A 22,673-nucleotide genomic window follows, 5' to 3' on the forward strand; every position below is an offset into this window, starting at 1 on the left:
GTTGCTTATGTAAGGATTTGCGACGTGTGCAGAGGGACTACACACTGCAAGGGGACAACATGTTTATGTACTGTTATCATTGGCCAAGTGTGTCTGAAGTGGAAACATCCATTTGGGACAACAGTTTAGGGACATGTTAACTGTTCCAGTGTCCCCCAAAAAAACACAAATGTGAAAATACGCGATGAACCTTCTACCTAGTTGGAGAAATGAGGTGCACGCTATTGTGTACGGCGGCGGAAGAAGTACTCAGATTTATTTTTTACTTAACCCATTAAGACCTGGAACATTTTATTTGTTTTGATTTGAGCTAAAAATCATTATTTTACACTTTGGCTATTGAAAAATAGCAGATCTACAAGCTCATAGCGCGGCACCGAGTGCCGCGCTATGAGCTTGTAGATCTGCTATTTTTGCAAAAATGTGGGCAAATTAATATATTTATATTCTTTTAAAGCGAACATTTTTAACTATAATCTTTACTTCTGGGGGGTCCCTGGAACAAAATATTTTTAGATGGGGGTCGGCGGCCAAATACATATCATTTTGGGGGTCCATGACCGAAAACTGTTAGGATTTCGAAGACATTAGTAAGAATCTGGAAGACCACTCATTTTCAACATTGAACTATGTCTTTAATACACCTTAGAGCTGTTGTGTGGAAATAAGAAAAAAGTCCCCCCCCCCCTCTATGTTGCCTAGAACTGGATAATTGATTGAGGTCATGTGATCAGTGACATACGCAGGGTGTACTTTTGGCTGAGGGGGCGGAGCCAAAAGTACACCCTGCATATGTCACTGATCACATGACCTCAATCAATTATCCTTTTCTAGGCAACACAGAAGGGGGGGGACTTTTTTCTTATTTCCACACAACAGCTCTAAGGTGTATTACAGACATAGTTCAATGTTGAAAATGAGTGGTATTCTCCTTTAACTAAAATTAGCCATACCACAATATATAAATACGCTGTTAGGTAGTAAGTAAAAGTACAAAAAGTCAAAAATCAAAGTTATCTAATACACATAGCATAATCCAGCTGGTACATTATTATGAGGTTAGACATAAGGTGCATAAGGTTAGACACAAAAGTGGTGGCACTTCAGTAGGTCCAGCAGGTATGTGCATGAGATTGAAGTTGCGAGTGTATCAGCACAAAAGTAACTTTTCTAAATGTACCCAGCTATTTTCGAATAGCCAAAGTATAAAATAGGGCTTAAGTGGTCATGTGTTGTATTAATAATCTAAATCTGCAAAGTAACCATGAAGTTTTCAAATAATTCTATAATTGTATACAAACTACAATATTTGCCTCTGAGATGTAATGGAATAGAGTAGAAAAAATGTTAAATACTCAAGTAAAGTAAATTATACCTCAAAATTGTACTAAAGCAGTAAGCACAGCAAATGCACTTTCCCCCACTGGTGAAAATAGACTACTTGTGGAAATGATGTGCATGCTATTGTGTATACCACAAAGCCCTTCTCCATTAATTACATCTGTGCTACAGTCACACACAGGCTACAGTTTGTTGAAACCACATTACATAATATTATAATTAATATTATGGAGTGTAGAGTATTGATATAAAGCGTACAGCTTCATAATTCTTTGTATGACCATGACGGTTGCTGAAACGTCGACGCTGTCGGGTGGAAACCTTCCTTTTCAGGGAACCTGTGTTCCAATGAGTTCAATGTAGTTATTAATAGTCACAAGCTCTTGTCAATACTTTTCATTGGTTAAATATTTAGAAAACCCAGAGACAGACTTTCTGAAGTCACTATTCTGGGCATGTCATATAGGCGAAACGTTCTTTCAAAAAGTAAAAAATCACACCCAGTGTGAAGAGAGTGGTGCCTTTCATGAGGTCATTGCATTAGTTACTTTTTACAGACTTTGATGACTTCAATGTATTTTTACTCATTTTAAGTACTTTAAAATGTTTGTACAGAGTTGTACGTGTTTTTACTCATGTTAACATCTTTTAAGTATTTTTACGCATTTTAAGTATTTTTACTCATTTAAAGTATTTTTACTCAGTTTAGGAACTTTAAAGTATCTTTACTAATATTTAAGTATTTTTACTCATTTTAAGTGTTTTTACTCATTTTAAGTATTTTTACTCAAAAGTGGTGTGTGTGTGTGTACTGTACGGTACTGTACTGTACTGTACCTGAACCTGTACTGTACTGTACCTCTACCTGTACTGTACGTACTGTACTGTACTGTACGGTCTGTACTGTACTGTACTGTACGTACTGTACTGTACTGTACTGTACTGTACTGTACTGTACTGTACTGTACTGTACTGTACGGTCTGTACTGTACTGTACTGTGCTGTACTGTACTGTACTGTACTGTACTGTACTGTACTGTACTGTACGGTCTGTACTGTACTGTACTGTACTGTACTGTACTGTGCGGTCTGTACTGTACTGTACTGTACCTCTACCAGTACCTGTACTGTACTGTACGTACTGTACGTACTGTACGTACTGTACGTACTGTACGTACTGTACTGTACGGTCTGTACTGTACTGTACTGTACTGTACGGTCTGTACTGTACTGTACCTGTACCTGTATGGTTGCATCTTTGTGTTGCAATCAGCCGCAGCTGTTGAGGCTGTGCTCAAACATACAGAGAGGCCGTGCTCATACGGACACACGGACACACGGACACACACACAGACGGACACCAGGACAAAGTCAAGCGTAGGAGTGGAGGAGTGGTTGGCACCACTCAAAAAAATACCAAGCATTGCTGATCTAGCACAAGCTCACAATGCATTGAAATGTGATTACGTTCCTTTTGTTTCTGACACAGACATACAACAAATTGTTAAATTCATTACTGAAAAAAGACATTAAAGATGAATTATGAGATTTATTCCTGACAACTAGTGGTGTAAAGTAACATTTCGTCGCCTTGCTAAACTAATGGCCTAAGTAATTTTTTTTAGTTTTTCAGGAAAAATAAAAAACTGATCCAAAACAAAACTATATGATATTTCTTAATCATTTCACCCAAAATGTTTATAACAAATTATGACTACTTAAATAGAAATAACATTTAAGTTAACATAAGAGATTTAAATAGCTTTAAATAGGATTAAATCTGATTTAGGCCAAAAAAAATGCTAAATAAATTACAAAATGGCCTAAATCAGTAAATATTTTTTCTTAAGTCACAAAACCATGTGACTTAGGCCAAGAAAAAGGCTTATTTTGGCTTAAGTCACACTAGGGAGTTAGGCCATTATACTAAAAGGGGAGTGAACAGCATGATCCTTTTCAATTAGGAGATAGGCGATTTTAACAGAGGTGGCCAGTGTCATGAGGAGCTGACTTAGGCAAAAATATCATTTTCCTCAAAAAATGACTTAGGCCATTAGTTTAGCAAGGTGACGATTTACTAAGTACTGTACTTAAGTAGGTATTTTACTTTACCGCAGTATTTCCAATTTCAGTATTTTTACTTCTACTCCACTACATCTCAAAGGCAGATATTGTACTTTTACTCCACTACAATTATTTGAAAACTTGAATTACTAGTTACTTTGTGTGTGTGTGTGTGTGTGTGTGTGTGTGTGTGTGTGTGTGTGTGTGTGTGTGTGTGTGTGTGTGTGTGTGTGTGTGTGTGTGTGTGTGTGTGTGTGTGTGTGTGTGTGTGTGTGTGCGTGTGTGTGTGTTTATTATTACAAAAAATACATTAACCACTTCAACCCTATATACATTTCGGCCATTTTAAAATAGCCGATCTACAAGCTCATCGCGACGCATTGTGAGCTTGTAGATCTGCTTTTTTCCAAGTGTGTTTTTTTTTTTACTTGTGAAATGGTACATTCTGCACTATGAGAACTTTTACTTTTGGTACTTTAAGTATATTTTTATGCCAACATTTTTGCACTTTCACTCAAGTACATTTTGAATACGGGACTTCTACTTGTAACAGAGTATATCTACATTGCAGTATTGATACTTTTACTCAAGTAAAACATGTGGGTACTTTTTCCACCACTGCCGACAACATGGGAATGATCAGAAACTAGAGGTCTCCGCCAGGTCAGGTAGGTTATTTTGGCATCCTGGTGGCGCTATAATAGGCCAATGTGAAAGGGGTGCCATTTCTTCCTATACCGTGCACAGCAATCAGACACTGCATTCATGATTTATGGCATTTTGTTCAAAACAAGCCACTACTGCAAACTTTAGATGTTAATCTTAGCCAATCAGGATGGAATATGAAAAATCAGACAGATCCGTCTTGATCACATGACTAAAGAGATCATGTGTACCGATTTGCGTGAAATTTGGATACAATGTGAAGGAGTAATATAAAAAAATGTGTTTCACATAAGTCGGCCTCTTGGTGGCGCTATAAAAGGCAGATGTGAAAAATGCAGGGCAAAGGTTTTTCCTTGGCCTCTAGGGAGTGCGTATGCAAAGTTGTATACAGATCGGTGCAGTTATAGGTAAAAACACGGATCGGCCTGTTATAGCGCCACCATGAGGCTGATTTGAAAATGTTTTAGTGGCATTTCTTCCTCGGCATAGTGAGAATGTGCGTGCAGAATTTCAGGGAAATTGCATGCTGTGATCATGATTTGAGGCATTTGGTTCAAATCGGAGCACTCCTGCAAACTTTGGAAGCCATTTTTAGCCAATCAGGAAGGAATATGAAAAATCTGAAATACACGTTTTATTTAATGACTATAGAGATACTGTGTACCGATACTGTCAAAACATGTGTTTTGGAAAAAGCGGCCTCCTGGTGGCAGGCCCATGTGAAACATTTGGGGCAGAGGTTATGAATTGGCATCCAGGGAGTGTGTGTGCACAGTTTCGCTGCGATCAAGCCATCGGTGCCGGAGATTAGCTGTTCACAGACGGACACACACACACGGACACACACACACGGACACACACACACGGACGGACGGACGGACGGACGGACGGACAGGGGGAAAAACATACTCTCTCGCCATGCCTTTCGGCCTGGCAGAGACAATTAAATGCAAAGTGAGTTCATAGGAATCTATTTGCAACTTTGCAAGCCAGGAAGAGGGAAACACTGAAATCCAGCCAGTCCACTCATTGTCTTGGCCTGAGTGACCCGACATCCTCATCTTAATATGAGCCATTGAGTCTGACTCTGAGTCTAGCCCTTTGTTTCACGTCTGACTTACCAGAAGTGGAAGAAATGCTCAGATGTATTGTTTTTTACTTACTGTAAGTAAAACAATACCACAGTGTAGTAAACGCAGAAACACTTGCAAGTAAAATCCTCTATTCAAAGATTTACTTCATAGGTAAAAGTTACAAAGATATTGGCATCAAAATGTACTCAGGTAGTAAGAACCTAAAGTAAAAGTACTCATTTTCAAAATGTGTCAAAAAAAATAAGTAAAGTAAAAGGACCTCAAAATTGTACTTAAGTACAGTACTTGAGTACAGGTACTTGACCAGCCGCTGACACCTACGGTCATACCTGACAAAGCCCGTCTTCCAAGAAGCAGCTCTTTCTTATTTATCCGGTTTCCTCTGCAGAGCTGGTTTCCAGCTAACCTCTCTGACATATCAGAGAGTGGATTTGGCTCCCTCCCTGCTAAAATAAGCCTTTCCTGCTACAATGAAGAATGGCTGTCTGGCTCCTGAGGTTATTTATAGGCACTAATAGAGTATGTTTACTTTCAGGGGAATACTCTTTGTTAGAGGAAGAGAGACTTGGAGGGAATGTGTGATTACAAATCATGTGGATCTGGGGATTGACGGATTCAAATCAGCGGTTTCCCGGCGGTTTTCCGGTGCAGAGCCCACTTCTCGAAAGCATTCGGGGCCCATCCATCTGATATGCGACATATTAAAGCCTATACAACTTGTGCTATAACCCAGTGGTGGAAAAAGTACTCAAATTATTTACTTAAGTAAAAGTACCAATACTGCAATATAAAAATACTCTGTTACAAGTAAAAGTCCGGAATTAAACATTTACTTGAGTAAAAGTACAAAAGTATTGGCATCAAAATGTACTTAAAGTACCAAAAGTAAAAGTACTAAATATTTGAAAATAGCCTAGGTATAAAATAGGGCTAAAGTGTTTAATATATGTTTCATTATATCATAGTTTATATCTGAAAAGTAACTAGTAACTAAAGTTTTCAAGTGTATGTAGTGGAGTAAAAGTACATTATTTGCCTCTGAGATGTAGTGGAGTAGAAGTAAAAGTATTGGAAATTGGAAATACTCAAATAAAGTACAAATACCTCAAAATTGTACTTAAGTACAGTACTTAAGTAAATGTACTTAGTTACTTTCCACCACTGCTATAACCACGCCCCCCTTCTGTGGCCAACGCGGAAATGCCTCTGCCTACAGCAACTGCGGTTTATTATATAGTTTTGGACCGTGACGGAGGCGAGCGAACTTGAGCCACGCGAGCTAAAGCGAGCGAGTTGCCGTGCCGAACGTTGCGAAGTTCGCTTGTGCCTACTGCCTACTCAGCGCCGTCCGAGTTATGTACCGATAGGGACAGAATCGAAAATCGTGTTTTGGCGAGAGCGTTTGTGCCTCCAACTGCCACTCGAAGTGGCTACTGGCCAATCACAGCGCGTCCTTGCACAAATGGTATACTGTAGGTTTTGGGATCACACATCTGATATGGTTAGATGGGAGGGCCGTGTGCATTGTCAGAACATGTTTAATTTAATAATCAATCAATCAATCGTGTTCTGGCTTGGATCAATGGAACTAACTTAGTATACGTAAAGTTCCTACTTATTGGATCAGGTTTGAAAGAAAGAAGACCATGACATTTTTTTTTTTATTATACTTTTTAAAATATGAATGTTATGTTATTAATAAAGTAGTCTTGTTATCCTTTTAGCCTTAATGTCTGACACGTGCTGTTTACATTTTTGACTAATAAAGTATTCAATCAATCAATACATTTTGGCAATTATTTGAGGGCTTGCAATATACTCATGACCCACAGGTTGGGAATTGCTGACTTAAAAACATGGGAAAATAAAATAATTCTGGAGGTACTAAGCACCCCACACACACACACACACGCACGCACGCACGCACGCACGCACGCACGCACGCACGCACGCACGCACGCACGCACGCACGCACGCACGCACGCACGCACGCACGCACGCACGCACGCACGCACGCACGCACGCACGCACGCACACACACACACACACACACACACACACACACACACACACACACACACACACACACACACACACACACACACACACACACACACACACACACACACACACACACACACACACACACACACACACACACACACACACACACACACACACACACACACACACACTTAAAGACATGGCTGCTACCACAAACACTGTTGAAATATGGATACGAATCGGAATCAGAATCATGTGTTGTATTAATAATTTAAATCTGCAAAGTAACCATGGAGTTTTAAAATAATTGTATACAAAGTACAATATTTGCCTCTGAGATGTAATCGAATAGAGTAGAGACAAAATTAAAGTACTCAAGTAAAGTAAATATACCTCAAAATTGTACTAAAGCAGTAAGCACAGCACTTGAGTAAATGCACTTTCCCACATTGGTGAAAATAGACTAATTACTAGACTACTAGGCTACTGGAAATGATGTGCATGCTATTGTATACACAAAGCCCTTTTCCATTAATTACATCTGTGCTACAGTCACACACAGGCTATACAGTTTGTTGAAACCAAATATTACATAATATTATGGAGTCTAGACTACTGAAGTTATACTTTTGGGCGACACTCTTGTATGATTTAGTAGGGTATGAATACCCTACTTCATCATACAAGAGTGTCGGGGGAAAAAAGATACGTTGAAATATGGAGATATGAATCAGTAATCAGAATAAACTTTATTGTCACATCACAGGTTTACAGGTTTTTTGTTATTTCCATGGAGGTTTCTGCCCGGCAACAACGATATTCCTTCTTGCAACTAGTGTTGCATTGCCTGCTCTGTAGGCTACACTGCTTCACTGTGTTTAATGGCAGTCGAGACAGAACTGAATAAAGCATGATATTGAGCAAAATCTACAAGTCGCATGTTGCAACACATTGTGATTATCGCTATTTTTGGCCATCAACACTGTACTGCGACAAAATATAAATCCAGGCTCAAGCCTACTACTGCACCTTAAAGCTGCACTACGTAGCTTTCCTCTTCTACTCCGGATTTGAACCTGGTTTCCTGCGCAAGTGCTGACATTATTTACCATTGAGCTAATAGAGCCTGCCTGCTTGCTCAGGGGATACATTTATCTTGACCATCGGGTCAAAATTCATGTCAGATCCGGTGTCTAGGTGAGACATGACCTTAGGCTTTGACACGATCTAAATGTCTCACTAGAAGAGCAGGGAGACAATACAACCACCCCAATTGTATAAGTTATATTGTATTAACATCTACCATACAAATTGGACAAATTTACATTTTATTCATTAACAAAAATGTGACATAGTCCCGCTTTAAGTGCAGTAGTTGGCTGTCCAAAAATTGTTTAGTTTAATTCTATTTGAATAGCTGTAACTTCTTTCTTTTTTTAATGTCCAGCAGCATTTAATCACTTTGATTAAGTGTTATAAAAGAATAAGACAGGAATGAGACACGTTGAGTTATTTTTTGAACAAATCATAATCGTGACCTCAATTCCTATAGGGAGAAAAATTGTGATTCACGTTTTAACCCATCAAAACCGGGAAAGCATCTGTGTCATTAGATATTAGCGTTGGCTATTCAAAAAGAGCAAATCTACAAGCTTGCACATCTGCCATTTTGGAATCTTAAAAAAGGGTTTGAATAATTTGAATTTTTTAACACAAATCTTCTCTGCTGAGGGTCCCTGGCACAAAACAAATATATATCAATTCGGGGCGGGGGTTATTGGCACGAAAAAGTTTGAGAACTAGTGATTTAGCAGTGGTTCTCAAACTTTTTCATGTCAAGGAACCCCAAAATTACATGGCCGCGGACCCCCATCTCAAAATATGTTGTTCCAGGGACCCCCCAGAAGCAAAGATTTGAGTACAAATGTTGGCTTTAAAAAATATATATATTCGAGATTTGCACAAGTTCACAATCTTTCAAAAATAGCAGATCTACAAGCTCATAGCGCGGCACCGAGTGCTGCGCTATGAGCTTGTAGATATGTATATGTATATCTGCTATTTCTGAATAGCCAAAGTATAAAAGGCTAAAATTATTGTGATGCTATATTAACACATTTTGCTGGGGACCCCCTGGACCCCCCCCCCCCCCCCCAAGAACCCCTGGGGGTCCCCGGACCCCACTTTGAGAACCAATGATTTAGAGGGCATTTGTAGAATCGGCCTCAGGTATTAATGGGTTACCAGGAATAGCCCAAGCACGAGTCAGTGATCCAAAAACAGAAAAGAACAGAACAGAATGGCCCGGGCTGCACCTTGTTGAGTCTGATGGCTGCTGCCAGCACAAAGGACTCTTCAAGTTGCTTTTTTTCGTAATGGGGGGGATGATGACTCTGACCCATATTCTGTCTGAACTGATAAAAAAAAGAAATGTCGGGACTTCGTAATTCACCTGGTAACAGCTCACTCCGAATGTTTTGCATCTGATTGAGACCCAATCAATGTACCCACTCACTGAGGGTCACAATTTACCAGTTAATTATTGTGATTCATCTTGGGTTTCAAAAGAACAAGTAACGTCAGGCTTATGGGGACTGACATGCTCTCTCATCTAAGTGGAGAGCTGGGGATGTTTCTATTGAAGCAGCATTAAGTAAAGAAGTCTCACTTCATTTATCTTTCACAGCTTCATGGAAATTGTTTTTTTTTTTTATTCACGCTCAGCAACACACACACACACACACACAACACGACACATACAAAGTGAAAGCGGAAAGATGAGACTCATGAGATTTACAGTAGTAAAGAGTCCCACTGTGGTAAGTATCCCACGTGTGGGGATACACGTGCACGCCCGATATAGATAGATAGCCTGGGTGAGAGCAAAATTGAGAAATCAAGGCATGAAATGCCTCTGAAACTCACCACCACTAATTTTCTTTAGTTTATGCACACACACACACACACACACACACACACACACACACACACACACACACACACACACACACACACACACACACACACACACACACACACACACACACACACACACACACACACACACACACACACACACACACACACACACACACACACACACTTCTGAACGTGCCCCATTCAAACTGTCATGCATGAATGAGATGGAGTACAGGCACATGCCTAAATAGAAAAGTATGGGGATGGAACACACACACAGTGAGAAATGATGCTTCTATTGAAGCAGCATGACTCACTTATTTTACCTTTCATAGACTAATGGAAATTGTTCCTTTTTACACACACACACACACACACACTTCTGAACGTGCCCCATTCAAACTGTCACGCATGAATAAGATGGAGTACAGGCACATGCCTAAATAGAAAAGTATAGGATGGAACACACACACAGTGAGAAATTATGCTTCTATTGAAGCAGCATGACTCACTTAATTTACCTTTCATAGACTAATGGAAATTGTTCTTCTTGCATTCATGCTCAGCAACACACACACACACACACACACACACACACACACACACACACACACACACACACACACACACACACACACACACGCACACACACACACACACACACACACACGTGTGTTATGTGTCTCTGTCTGTATTCAATGTGAGAGCGGAAAGATGAGACACATGGGATTTATCCAGTTCTAAAGAATCCCACTGGTGGTAAGTATATCCCACGTGTGGGGAGGGAAAAACGAGGAAGTAGCATGCCAGAAAACAAGTGACTGGGAGTGTCCCCTGACCGCCCACAGCCCCTTCCTTCATTGGATGAGCAGCGTGACATCACGGGGGGAGCTGACTTATAAAGTCGCCAGGCTTCCACAGAGGCAGCAGACCACAGCGATATCAGCTCTCTTGTCAGTATACAACGGAAGGGCTCCACAGCTACATGACACACTAACACGCCTCGCAAAAACAATCACGGCACACTTTGGAATTATACAGCAGCCTAGAAAAAGGAGGAGAGAACTAACCACCGTATCATCATGTGCAAAGGACTTGAATTACTGCCCATCACCTGTTTGGAGAGGTCAGTTCCATGGAGAAATGTCTTTTTTTTGCTATCAGGATTAAGTAGTATTTTTTTTACCGTGTCATGTGAACATATTTACCGTATGAAGCAAATCGCTACGCTGTAGTCAGGGCTCCTCAAATCATTTGACAGAGGAGTGGTATAATTTATGTACTCATCTTTTTTTGTTTGTTTTGTTATTGTTGTTACAGAGCAAAGGAACTGAAAGCCTTGTTCGGAAGTTTGCTGCACAAGCCAGACCACAGCAACATGGGACACACGAAAAAGACAGACACACAGAGGTGAGAGAAGAGGCTGAATCAAGACAAATTCTGTGTGTGAAACATTCACATTTTAACCAGGACAATTCTTTGTGTGGTTTAACTAACCTATTATGTTTTGCTTCGTTTGTGCTACAGGTTTAACGTAGACGAGCCTTTCAAATGGAACGAGTCGTTCGAGAAGCTTCTGTCCTGCCAAAGTAAGTACGCGCCACGCAGTGTTCATACAGCAGTTAGTAACTGCGTGTGAGAAAGGCTTTGAATCATTCCACGTGTGCATGCCGATGTGACGTTTGTAATGAAAGCCAGACAACTGACCCTCTCTTGTCCTCCTCTCCTCTCTCCAGACGGACTGTGCTTATTCAGAGCCTTCCTGGTGTCAGAGTTCAGCGAGGAGAACATTGCCTTCTACCTGGCTTGCGAAGACTACAGGCTCACCAAGACCTCCAAGCTCGCCACCAAGGCCAAGAAAATCTATGAGGAATTCATCTGCAGCGATGCACCGAGAGAGGTGAATATATCAATCACTCGATGATTCAAAGCGTGGCAGATATGCTGTCAAACCTCGAAGATGGTTGTTTGTTGGTACTTTGCGACGTGCAGAGACAGAGCTTATGGCAGTGCGGTTCTCAAAGTGGGGTCTTGAATGCCCCTCAAGGACCCCTAGGGGTCCCCAGCAAAAAAAAATCTAACCACTTTAATCCTATCTATTAGGGTATTTGAGAATAGCTCATCTGCAAGCTCACTTTATAGATAGACTATTTTCAAATATCTAGATTATTGGAGGGGGGGGGGGGTCTAAAATATTTAACAAAGAAATCTTCTCTTATGGGGGTCCCTGGCACAAAATATTTTCAAATATGTATCAATTTGGGGGGTCCCTTGACATGAGAATGTTTAAAAACCACTGCCTTATGAGCTGTCTGTCCACAGCTACTGTATGCCTGCGTCAGTATGCTCGGATGTCCTTTTCTGATACTTAATGTTTCCTCTTCCGTCCTCTTCTCCCAGGTCAACCTGGACCACGAGACCAAAGCGATCACCAAAGACAACCTGGAGCAGCCCACCGTCACCTCGGCCTGCTTCGACGTGGCCCGGGCCAAGATCTACATGCTGATGGAGAAGGACTGCTACCCTCGCTTCCTCAAGTCCCCCACCTACCTGGACCTCTGCCGAAAGGTCAATAAGACGGGCTAAAAAGAAAGGTGCCATTCCCCCGCAAAAAGAACATTTATTTTTTTATATACATAAAACAAGATTTATTTTTTTAATGTACAGAAACGGACAATGTTAGAGAAAGGAAGCCGAGAGATGAGAGGGGAGAGACATGTGAGACAAGACGGGGGTCGGATTCAAACTCGGGTCCTCCTCGGACTCACAAGGAGCCGTGATATTCTGTACACTAAAACTGACTGATCCACCGAAGCCACCGCCGGCTTAACCAAACCTTTCTGCAGGCAGATTGGTGTTGACTTGAACCGCAAAGCTGCTATGGCTTACTCGACGCACAACGGAGAGACTGAGAGTGTTTTTCCCGACATGGGGGGGGGGGGGGGGGGGGGGGGGTCGGGCTTGCTGTGAGCCTGGAGGTGGGGGGTCCAGTGACTGTGGTCAACTACTGGAAGATTTTTCTGTACTGTATGTATAAATAACTGGAAGCCAATTTGGGGCTTTGAAGAGCTCTCTGCGGCCTACGATACGGTATTAGAGACTAAAAGCTGCAGTTTCCCTGTACAGCGCACACACACACACACAAAAGGACTGCATGACGCACATGCCAGTGGAACCTGTGAAGTTTTTTGTTTACAAAAGAAAAGTTAAAGAACCAATGTGATGGTGAGAGAACATACTGCTTTGCTTTGCACAATGCCGGAGACAAGCTTTTTTTTGGTAATGTGTGATGATGAATTGTGTATTTATTGTTTTGTATTTATTTTCCATAAGGATTTTTTAAAATTATGTGACTGTTCTCTGTTCAACAGTTTTGATGGTGACTGATGTCTGTTTTTTATATTTTTCTATACAAAGTATTGTGCGGGAAAACCGACCAATGTGCTGAATAAAGATGAATGGTGTATAGTAATACAGACTCCTGTTTATTCTCCTGTTTACTTCTCATGAAGTATATTTACTCAAGTACTGTGCTTAATTCTGTACTTCCACTCCCATCTCAGGGGCAAATATTGAACTTTTTACAACAACTATTTGACAGCTTAGGTTACAGGTTACTTTGCAGATTTTGATTATTAATACGAAAGTTAATACCAAAATTAATACCAAATACCCTATTTTATACTTTGGCTATACAATAATAGCGGATCTACAAGCTCACAATGTGTTGCTTGTAAATATGCTATTTTCTTTTTATTAAGTAAATAAATAAAGAAATAAATAACGTATCAAATATGGATAAAGTGGTCAAAATGATAGTGTTAACTACTCTTGCTGGGGACCCCCTGGTACCCCCCCCCCCCCCCAAGGACCCTACTTTGAGAACCGATGGCTTAGGTCAGAAAAAACTTCAGCTACAACTATCGATGATCTTCTTAGTGATTATTCTATAGATTATTCTATAGATGCTCTACAAGCTTGTAGATCAGCTAATTTAGCTTTTTTTTAGTGTGAAAATCAATTATTTAATACAAATTGATAATGTTTTAGCTTGAATTAGTTTGAATTGAATTAGCTTGATTTATCTACATGTACAGTAGAGAGAAGGCAAAGGAGTCTGGTGTTAATAGTCTATAGTCTCTGGAGCTTCACTTTACACCTAAGTGACAAGTGATTCCTTATGAAAGGTGAGAAGTGCGTGTGCATGCGTGTGCGTGTGTGTGATTCCAGGGTGATAGCCGAGCGGTTAGGGCGCTCTGTTGTCAGCGAGTCCCCATACTCTCTCTGAGTTTCCTGTTGTTCTCTCCACTATACGGCATATCAAATAAAGGCTCATAAAAGCCCATAGAAATAACAAAAAAAAAAATCTGAATCTCATATTCCTGGTAAAATAAAGGTGGAAAAAGAAAACACATGAATGCGTATGAGTGCGCGCGTGCGTGCGTGCGTGCGTGCGTGCGTGCATGCGTGTGTGTGTGTGTGTGCGCGTCCGTCCAGACAAAAGCAGCCTCCGCTGCTAATTATTCTATCCCCCGCAGAGCGTGTGAGTGTGTGTGTGTGTGTGTGTGTGTGTGTGTGTGTGTGTGTGTGTGTGTGTGTGTGTGTGTGTGTGTGTGTGTGTGTGTGTGTGTGTGTGTGTGTGTGTGTGTGTGTGTGTCCGTCCAGACAAAAGCAGCCTCCGCTGCTAATTATTCTATCCCCCGCAGAGCGTGTGAGTGTGAGTGTGAGTGTGAGTGTGTGTGTGTGTGTGTGTGTGTGTGTGTGTGTGTGTGTGTGTGTGTGTGTGTGTCTGCTAGTCTCCATGGAAACAATAAAGACAGTTTTGTTTACCTGATAGCAGCAGGCACAACTCACAACCTGTGACTCACACCTCCCTCTCTCCCTCCCCCACTCACTAAATCAGAGCTTCTCAAACATGTCCATGTCAAGGACCCCTAAACTGGCCCCCAAAACCTTTGAAAGGCTTTTGTGCCACAGAAAGAGAAGAAAAACATTATGTTATGATTTGTGAGTTCCCAGAACTTGGTTAAACAAACCAACATACAGTAAGTGTATATGGGTATCTGCACATTTCTACAGTGACAATTGAAGGGAAATACCACTCAACATTGAACTATGTCTTTAATACACCTTAGAACTGTTGTGGAAATAAGAAAAAAGTCCCCCCCCCTTCTATGTTGCCTAGAACTGGAGAATTGATTGAGGTCATGTGATCAGTGACATACGCAGGGTGTACTTTTGGCTGAGGGGGCGGTGTCAAAAGTACACCCTGCATATGTCACTGATCACATCAATTATCCAGTTCTCGGCAACATAGAAGGGGGGGCGGACTTTTTTCTTATTTCCACACAACAGCTAAGGTGTATTAAAGACATAGTTCAATGTTGAACATGAGTGGTATTCCCCTTTAAAAGGACTTTTAAGACCTTTTTAATACTACTTTTAAATAAATACGATGCATTAAAAGTAACCAACAAACTATACTACAAGAAATTGTCCAACATTGGGCAAATTGTAAAATATTACCTGAGAAAGAGGCAAACATTTTGAAAATAGCTGATCTAGATGAGCATGTAGATCGGCCATTTTCATATTTATCTGTGGAACCGAGTCAAACTAAATGTAATGCCTCATCTCCTACAATGCCAAGTGCTTGTCAGGGTGGGTGGGGGGGTGGGGGTCCCCAGTTCAAATATTACTTTTTGGGGGTGTCGCTGCCTGAAAAGGTTGAGAACCACTGCAACTAAATCATCCCCACCGACTCTCTCCATTCTCCATCTATCCATCACCTGCACCTCCTTCTCCTGTCCCCGGCCCCCCTCTCCCCCAGCGCTGCTCCCACGCCTGCTGACGGACATGCCCCTCGTTAAGAGATGACGGTCATTAGCGCCCCTCGCTCACACACTCTCTCGCCGACACAAGCGCGCACGCACACACCCACACGAGAGTGAGAGGGACCCTGTTAATGTATTTTGTCTTCATTCACGCTTGAAAAAGGTCCGACAGAAACACTGCGTCCTGTGATACGTTTGTTTTTCTTGTACTATACAAGTCAGACTGTGTGTGCTTATTAAAAATCAGTCACCAGAACCAGGGACGTGTGTTTTCATTCATGAGTCTAACGTGTATAACACGGAGTTAGAAGTCCAAAGGACTTAGGAGGAGGGTGTGTCTGACAAGATCTAATGTCTAATATCTAAATATCTAATCAAGCAACTTGAAAACTGTCTGGGGAGCTCACACAACCCAGAGTAGACGTTGAGATGACCCCAGGAGTGTTTTAAAGTGAAATACCCCTTCAAGTGGTTGACTTCTGTTCATCACTTACATTTTACGGAGATAGGACCTGAAGTCCAGCTATTTGGTGGGAATAACAGCAACAGGCGTGTCAAACGGTCTGTCTTTTACTGTCCAGAGACTAATGTACAGTATGGTTTAGACAACCCTCATTCACAACATCTGATTAACAAAGACGATCATTTGTGGGAATGAAACCCATTTCTTTCTTGAGGGAAATGTCTGCTGGGCAAGTTTAGGGTCCAGGGAGTGTCCCCAGCAATTAGTGATTAGTTAATAGTATAGCATTAAAATGCGTTTAAGCACTTTAAACCCTATATACAGTACTGATATAGCTACTGTATGTGATGTGTTGTTGTTGAATTTTTTTAACACAAATATTGTGTGGGGGGTCCCTGGCACGAAATGTTTTCAGATGGGGGTCCGCAGTCAAATACATGTATGCATAAATTGACTTGAAAACGTTTGAGCAATACACTACGCTCACAACAAAGATGATCATTAATCATGTGGGAGGGAACCACATTTATTTCTTAAGGCAAATGTCTGATGGACAAGTTGGCTTAGAGATAATGATCAAAACCCTTGAAAAGAAATCCAGTCAGACATACCTGGGTGTGCATGGTCTATGTGGGTGGATGGAATGTCTCTATGAGTCTCTGTTTTGATCTGTTGAGTCTCTGTTTTGATCGGCTTTCATGCAGTTTGCCTCAAGGTTGTTGGAAGAAAGGAAGGAAGGAAGAAAGGAAGAAAGAGAAAAAGAATGGAAGAAAGTAAAAGAAAAAGAAAGGAATAAAGAAATAAAGGAAAAATACTATTTTCCAGACCCACATTCAAAGTGTTAAACACAAGTTTTTTTTTAAAGAAAGGTAATAATATGTGTAGAAATGCCAGGATATACGTATATTCCTGATTTGTGTGTGTGTGTGCTGTGTGTGTGTGTCTAGATGGGTGGCCAGAGCCCAACAAACCAAAGTGTCGGACAAAACATCCATTGAAACACATAAAAAAGCACATTTGAATACAACTGAAGATAAGAAATTATATTAAAACAAAACATTAAAATGAGAGAATACAATTACAGTGTAGGCCTATTGGATGTTGAAACAAAAGAATGAAAAGGCAGCGGCAAACAGAAATGTCTTCATCTTTGATTTAAAATAACTGACAGTTGTAACAGGTCACAGGTGTCGCAATTACCCCCGTAGGGCACAGCTTAGCCTACACGTGTGTTAGCGTAGACAGCAAAGACAGACGGTGTGTTAACCTGAGCATGACCCACAATCCCACATGTGTGCAAACGTGCGATTGACATCAAACACCGACTGTGACTGTGTTCTTCACAGTAAGAGCGTCTGACCTTCAGTGGTTTGACTTTTTAAAACTAGAGCAGCGATTACCCCGCATGAATGAATGAACCATTGTAAAGCGCTTTGAGCACTTGGAAAGCGCTATAAAAATGCAATTCATTATTACCAACCCTCAGAATCAGAATGAAAACTTCAAACCAAAAATCAACTGTATTCACATGTATCACAATGACATCACAGGTTTACAGGTGCAAAACAGTGGGTGAAATTCGTTTTTGTGCAAGCTCCATCGTTTTGGTTATTTCCATAAGATAAAGGGAAGAAGAAGAAACAAATGATTTATATATTTACATATAGTACCGGATATCTATCCGGTGCGATAAGTACCTGAGATATACAAGCTCATAGCGTGGCACCGAGTGCCGCGCTATGAGCTTGTAGATCTGCTATTTTTTTTAAAATCGTGAATGTTTGTAAAAATAAAAAAAATATATATATATATATCTTTTTAAAGCAAAAATGTTTAACTCAAATCTTTGCTTCGGGGGATTCTATTAATGTCTTCTAAATCCTAACAGTTTTTTGAAAAAAGATTATGTTGCTATAATGTCAGTGGTTCTCAAACTTTTTTCATGTCAAGGACCCCCAAAATGATATGTTCCAAGGACCCCTCCAGAGGCAAATATTGAAGTTAAAAATGTTCGCTTAAAATAAATAAATAAATATATATTAAATATATATATATATATATATATATATATATATATATATATATATATATATATATATATATATATATATGGACATTAGTTAAAGATTTGCACACATTTTCATGATATTTCAAAATAATTTTGAATGGCCAAAGAAATCTTAAAATGACACAGATGCGTTCCCGGTCTTAACCCTTCCATTGTGTTAGAGTCTTTTTTGACCCGTTTTCAAGTTTGAATAGGTAAAAAGTACCCTTTACATTTCTTTATTGGAACGAGGCTTCATGATATCCTCAAAAATAGCCATTTTAACGCAACAAAATTATTTATCATAATTTTTATTAATTCCGATGGTCTCAAAAAATAAAAGTGACACTTGTGGTGTTAGGGTCCGAAATGACCCGTTAAAGAAGTGTGGCTCAATTCCCCCCAAATTGTCAATATTCAATGTTTACATGTTTGAGAGTGAGAGAGACTTGTCCTCAATTAGCATTTGCAATCAGGAGTAAAATAAAGTTTGAGTTTATGAAAAATAAATGACTTTTTACCTTCTATGGTATACGGGTCATTTCGGACCCTAACACCACTAGTGTCACTATTTTTTATAATTTAAAAAAAATTTTAGGTAAAAAAACAAAAACAAGTATTTTTTTTGGAAGTGTGTTCTAATTATTATTCTTAATTATTCTATTATAGCTAGATAACATCATTATCCATTGCCTTCATTATAGGAAATGTAATGAGTGAATTTTAACATTTGTATATAGATATATTGAAACCCTAGCCCTAACCCAACATAATATTTTAAAAAGTGTTTACATGGATATGAATGCATTACATGTCAGCTATGAGGTGGGAGAAAAAAAATATTTTTTGAGTATTTTGGGCTGATTTAAATCACCGGTCAAATTTGACCCGCTAACACCACAAGTGGATGGATTAACTCTTTCAGTGCCAAGAGTATTTTCATAAAGTACTCCCAAACTGCCAGGAATTTGCGTTTTTTTTAATTTTTTAATTTTGTAATTTTTCATTCAAATAAATGATCTGATTGGGGTTTTAAATCCATAATACAGTTCTACCAGTAGAGAGCAACAAATCGACACATTGATGACCTCGCTGGCTCACTCACCCCCTCCCAAACAGGCTCACGTCATATCCGGTCCTAACCGGATGTTGACATTTTGACAATCGTTGATCAGGCTAAATTACGATGCGATACACGACTACGATGACTGATCGTCACCCAGACCAAAGAGAGTAGACGTGGACCTCTCCGTTCGCTTTTTATACCGTGTGAAAAACCGTGACTTTCCCTATTCTGGCCGAAAATCACCGGAGAAAAACAACGTGACCCGGAAATGAAATTTTTTTTTTTACATCCGGCTCCGGGTGAGTCTGATGTAGTCAGGAAGCGAAAGTGATCATGAAAAATATACAGAATAGCGCGACCACAGTCAAAAGTAAAAACTCGGGATTTCTCGTGCTGGCACTGAGGGTACTCGGGAAAAACTCGGGATATGTCGGGGCGTGGCACTGAGAGAGTTAAGGTGCGAGGAAAAAAAACCTAAACATAGCGTGTTGTTACATGGTGCAAAGTGTCAGCGCGTGTCGACCCCATAGTCCACATAAGGTAGGCTAAACCGACCCCCATCTGACCTGAAAAAGGTCAGATGGGGGCGGGGCCGCATAACACCACAAGTGGATGCCGTTTTCTAACACAATGCAAGGGTTAATGGATTAAGGTGCGAGGACAAAAAAAACTAAACATAACGTGTTGTTACATGGTGCAAAGTGTCAGCGCGTGTCGACCCCATAGGCTAAACCGACCACTAACACGGCAGCCGTGTGAAAAAGGTCAGATGGGGGCGGGGCCGCATAACACCACAAGTGGATGCAGTTTTCTAACAATGCAAGGGTTAATGGATTAAGGTGCGAGGACAAAAAAAAAAAAAACATAACGTGTTGTTACATGGTGCAAAGTGTCAGCGCGTGTCGACCCCATAGTCCACATAAGGTAAACCGACACATGGTATAATAATGACCACTACCACGGCAGCCGCGTGAAAAAGGTCAGATGGGGGCGGGGCCGCATCGCACTTGGCCCTGATCCAGAAAAAGGTTGGAATCCCTGAATTATAGAGCCAATCAAAATGCGGGAAATCGTCTCCATTACAGCATGTCCGACACAGGACACGAGACAAGGGATGGAAATGCGGTGCGGTCCCACTTGACCCAATCAATCCGAGAACGCATCCGTGTCATTTTAGATTTGAGCTACAACCATTATTTTATACTCAAAAATAGCAGATATACAAGCTCATAGCATGGCACCGAGTGCCGCGCTATGAGCTTGTAGATCTGCTATTTTTGAAAAATAACAATCTTGAACATTTTTGCAAATCTATGAATATAGATTTTTTTTTTAAGCGAACATTTTTAACTCAAATCTTTGCTTCTGGGGGTCCCTGGAACGAGATTAGGGTCCACGACAAAATACATATAATTTTGGGGGTCTTTGACATGAAAAAGTTTGAGCACCACCATATAGAAAGATAGGAAAACACTGTTAGGATTTAGGAGACATTTGTAGATGGGTTCCCGTATTGAATGGGTTGAAACGAGACACCTGGGCAAAATCTTTCAGTTCAGCTAAAACATTGTTGCGTGTTTCGTGTATGCGTGCGTGCATGCGTGCTTGAGTGTGTGTTGCAAGTATGCAAAACGAACAATTTCCTTAAGTCTGTGAAAGATAAATGAAGTGCGTCTTCTTTCATTCATGCTGCTCATTCAACAGAAACGTCGCCAACTCTCCACTTAGATGAGAGAGCAGTCAGTCCCCACATAAGCCTGACGTATCCTGTTCTTTTGAAACCAAAGATGAATCACAATAATTACCTGGTGAATAGTGGCCCTCAATGTCTATTGTCTACCCACATTGAGTGGATAGACATTTAATTCACCCGCTGTTACAGGTGAATTAAGAAGTCACCACATGATGCTGTAAAACCTTTTTTTATCAGATCACACAGAATATGGGTCAGACTCATCATTCCCCAGCATGAAAAAAAGCTACTAGGGTCCTTTGTGCCGGCAGCCATCAAACTCCACGACCACGCTACTGTACTGTACTGTACTGTACTGTAGCCCCATAATGTTCTGTTCAGTTCTAATAAGGAACAGAAGGTCCTGTGTTAACCATTAAGACCTATTTTTCAAACACTTTTTTCAAAGATGTTCAAAAATAGCAGATGTCCAACCTCGCAGCGCTTGCTATTTTTGAGAACCACGGTTCAAAATCCAAAGTGTTTTCTGAAAAACCTATGTTGCTGTGTACTGTAGTATAGCTAAAATCCAAAATGACAGACACTTTCCTGGTTTTAATAGGTTAAGGAAAACGGTTTCATTGTTGGTAGACTACATAATTATATACTCATAATATTCACCGTTTATTGACTGTACATAGATATTATCCAGATACCCACTGTTGTGGGCCAGCTCTCACAATATCAGTCTCTTATTCAGCCGCTGTTGATAGTCTGTCCGTATGTCTGTTGTCCATTCATACTAGACAAGTGCACATGGCTGGGGTTCAGCCTCATTCGTTTATTTTCATTTCATTTTAATCGTTGTCTTATCTCTGTACTCTTATACCTGCATCCTATTCTGTTGTTGCTACAACAACACGCTAATGTCCCCATGGGGATCAATAAAAGGTTTATCTTATCTTATATGTGAATGCAACCACCTGGATTTGAACCCTGCTCCTCCCACAGAGAAAACCAAACATCTACCACTCATCGACAAGGGGAATCCTCACTGGTCATGGGTGATATAATGGGATTCTAGGAGTTTCAGGCAAGGCTACTCGGCTCTGTATTCACCTCTAAGTTTACCCCTCCCGAAACACGATCCCGAAAGAGCCTTTGTTTTCGGTGAGTAACGCAATTATATTTCTACTTTTTACTATTATAATCGAGATCTGTAGGCATGGAAAACCTCTGTCAATGCGGGAATGCACAGTCCCTGGCAGCCCTGTCGGGTGGAAACCTCATAACATAATATGTCCAAATCTGTTACTTTTCAGGATTCAAATTCAAAAATAGCAAAAGTAGCAGATCTACACGCTCAAAACGCACAGGTCTGCTACATTTGATACTTTTGTGTGACACAGAGTAGTATGATCACGTACGGCATTAATTTCCGAAAAAACACAAAAAGTTAAAAAATATGGACATAAGAGCGTTCAGCCCGAAAGCAACGATATG

At 40.5% G+C, this 22,673-nt stretch overlaps 1 protein-coding gene across 1 annotated transcript; it reads left to right on the plus strand.

Annotated features, from left to right (window-relative positions):
• The first annotated feature begins 11,030 nt into the window (after positions 1 to 11,030).
• rgs5b (regulator of G protein signaling 5b) lies at positions 11,031 to 13,014 on the plus strand. Its single transcript, XM_080440508.1, has 5 exons — positions 11,031 to 11,214; positions 11,409 to 11,498; positions 11,616 to 11,677; positions 11,825 to 11,988; positions 12,489 to 13,014. Exons 1-5 carry the CDS (start codon positions 11,171 to 11,173, stop codon positions 12,672 to 12,674), a joined length of 546 nt encoding a protein of 181 aa, XP_080296634.1. The 5' UTR covers positions 11,031 to 11,170; the 3' UTR covers positions 12,675 to 13,014.
• The last annotated feature ends 9,659 nt before the right edge of the window (positions 13,015 to 22,673 follow it).

This window comes from Gymnoscopelus braueri (genome assembly GCF_963280865.1).
Source record: "Gymnoscopelus braueri genome assembly, chromosome: 10".
Taxonomy (NCBI): domain Eukaryota; kingdom Metazoa; phylum Chordata; class Actinopteri; order Myctophiformes; family Myctophidae; genus Gymnoscopelus; species Gymnoscopelus braueri.

What these genes read in the sequence shown, in the direction of transcription:
- rgs5b (XM_080440508.1), top strand. Translation starts at nt 11,171, where the DNA reads ATGTGCAAAGGACTTGAATTACTGCCCATCACCTGTTTGGAGAG. An exon ending in GAAGCTTCTGTCCTGCCAAA is followed by an intron (nt 11,678 to 11,824) that starts GTAAGTACGCGC and finishes TCCTCTCTCCAG; the next exon opens with ACGGACTGTGCTTATTCAGA. An exon ending in GCAGCGATGCACCGAGAGAG is followed by an intron (nt 11,989 to 12,488) that starts GTGAATATATCA and finishes CTCTTCTCCCAG; the next exon opens with GTCAACCTGGACCACGAGAC.